Below are 2,403 nucleotides of genomic sequence, written 5' to 3'. Positions count from 1 at the left end.
AATCTCAGGATATAAAATTCTTTGGGAAATGGCCCCGAGTTAAAAAAAAAAAAAAAACATTTTATTACTTGATGTTCTCAGTTTCAGATGTACAGTTTGAATTAAGAACGTTTCCATTATAAAAACTGCAAAAAAAAAAGTGTCCAATGAAAAATTTTTGGGAGACAATTGAGGAATTTATCGACAGTGCCAAGAAAGTTGGAGAGATTCTTATTTCTGACTACTTTCAGAATTATGTGAAAATCAGATTAAAGAATAAAGAACGGTGAAAGCGTTCATTTCTGAGAGAAGGAAAAGTTAATGTATTGACTCTCAGCATCTGCTTTCTGACATCTCACTGGTTTTCGGAAGATGGCTGTCTGTATATTCATCCTTCTCAGGAGTGTCCTCCAGAGCTCTCTTAAGAACCATTTTGAGGGACCGATGCTTTCTACGCTGCCTGAAGGAGCCTACAAGAAAATAAATGAGGGGGTTGGCAGAGCTGTTTACACAGGACAGGACAGCAGTCACTTGGTAAATGTGACAAAAGGGATAATGTAAATGGACTCCCAACCAATACAACAGGAACAAGTAAAGCCCAAGAGGCAGGCCGCAGATGAGGTAGACCATCACCGTGAGAGAGATCGTAACGTACAGCCTGGACAGTGGCTTCCGCCTGGAACCACAGAGGATCCTCACCAGTAGGGCCAGGCTGGACCCGAAGAGAAGCATAAATAGAAAAATCAGAAATGCGGTTAAAATAAAGTCAACCTTTTTCCACAAATGATGATGAGTCTCGCCCAGGAATCCCGAGAAGAACCAATCGAGGATGCCCATGAGAAAGGACAGAACCCAGATTAGGGTACATATGAGAGCTGATGTGTTCCTGGGGCGGTGGCAATGGTACCAGATGGGCCACAAGACAGACAGGCAGCGCTCCGTGCTAATAGCGCTGAGGATGCTCAGGCCTGAGATGTAGGGAATGATTGATGCATTGCCTAAGATTTCTCTGCTTAATTTATGGACATAGATGCCATAGAAGTCAGTGATCCGCAGCGGGGCATCTATAAAGTGGCAGCAGAGAAAGAAGGAGTCGGCCAGAGCCAGGTTGAGGACGTAGACTGACATGGCTTTCCTGCGCATGCGGAATCCCAGGAGCCAGAGAACAATGGTGTTTCCTGCCAATCCGACCAGGGCCATGATGAGGACCAGGAAGGACAGCGTGAGGATTGGACGGCAATTGGGATGGCCGGTTTCATTCAGTGGTGTAGATTCTGTGTTGGGGGATGAGATGGTTGGATCCACGCTCACAAATCTTCCAGTAGTGTCCCTGAGAACATAAACCATAGGTGAGTACCTTAACATCCCCCTTTCTCCTCACGATCACAATGAAATGTAGATAATCGTTGTCAGCATGGCTGGATAAAGTCATTTGTAAATAAAAGGCGAGTAACATGGCCGCATGGATTAAGAGTTCTGGACTGCGGGTTCAAATTCAGAGCTTGTTTGTACCGTTTAGTCTGGGTCGTTCTCCCTGGGTATAACTCAGGACCTTTACGTCACATGGTTTAAATAAACGATTCATGATATTCTGTGTCATGTCCATGTATTCCATGAGACAAACTTCTCCAGTCAGTGGACCAGGAATGTTTCTCATGCAGGACTGAGAAAAACACAGGGGTGATCATGACACCCCACAACCAAGATGGCTCCTTCATCCATGGAGAATGAATAGCTTTAGGAGAATGAATAGTTTTAGGACCACAGCGCAGGGGTGATCTAGACGGGACCCAGCAGGGGATGGTTCTTAAAGACAAAGATGCTTTTCTGTATTTTCTAGGGTTTAGCTTTTTGTATGTCATAGTGTGTTCTTTTGTTTTTTTTAAGTATGTAAATTTTTAAATCTCATTTCAGAATTGTGCGCGTGTGCGCATGCGTGTTTGTGTTTGCGTGTGTGTGCGTTCGTGTGTGTGTGCACATGTGTGTGTGCGTGTTTGTGTGCGTGTGTATATCCTTGTAGAGATCAGAGTTAAGAGATTTGTTTCTCTCATCATCTTTGTCCTGGGGATTGAACATAGGCCATCAGGCTTAACAGGGAGTACTTTTCCCACTAACCCATCCCCCTGGCCTACATTGTGGCATTAATAGTTTCTCAACAAGGAAAAGAACAAATGAGGTTGCTTCTGGCAGTAAATAATTTGGATAAACAAGATGGATAAGTTAAAATAAATGAAAAGACCCAACACACACACACACACACACACACACACACACACACACACACACACACACACAAAGTTATAAGGTGAAATTTCATTCATTGAAATTACTTTGATAGATAGGTCTGTATATTCAGAATGGTATCTTTGGTATGAGGATTCAGGATACCAGCCTCTAGAAACATTGTATTACACAGTGTGAGTT

General features: G+C 43.4%; 1 protein-coding gene across 1 annotated transcript; it reads right to left on the bottom strand.

Moving 5' to 3' along the window:
- Window positions 1–312: 312 nt before the first annotated feature.
- LOC308414061 (mas-related G-protein coupled receptor member X1) lies at window positions 313–1,326 on the bottom strand (the record flags this gene model as incomplete). Its single annotated transcript, XM_080909237.1, has 1 exon — window positions 313–1,326. One exon carries the CDS (start codon window positions 1,324–1,326, stop codon window positions 313–315), a length of 1,014 nt encoding a protein of 337 aa, XP_080765363.1.
- Between the last annotated feature and the right edge of the window lie 1,077 nt (window positions 1,327–2,403).

This window comes from Micromys minutus (assembly GCF_963924665.1).
Source record: "Micromys minutus genome assembly, chromosome: 32".
NCBI lineage: Eukaryota > Metazoa > Chordata > Mammalia > Rodentia > Muridae > Micromys > Micromys minutus.
The sequence above is the reverse complement of the archived record's forward strand: the minus strand, read 5'-3'. Positions and strand labels throughout refer to the sequence as shown.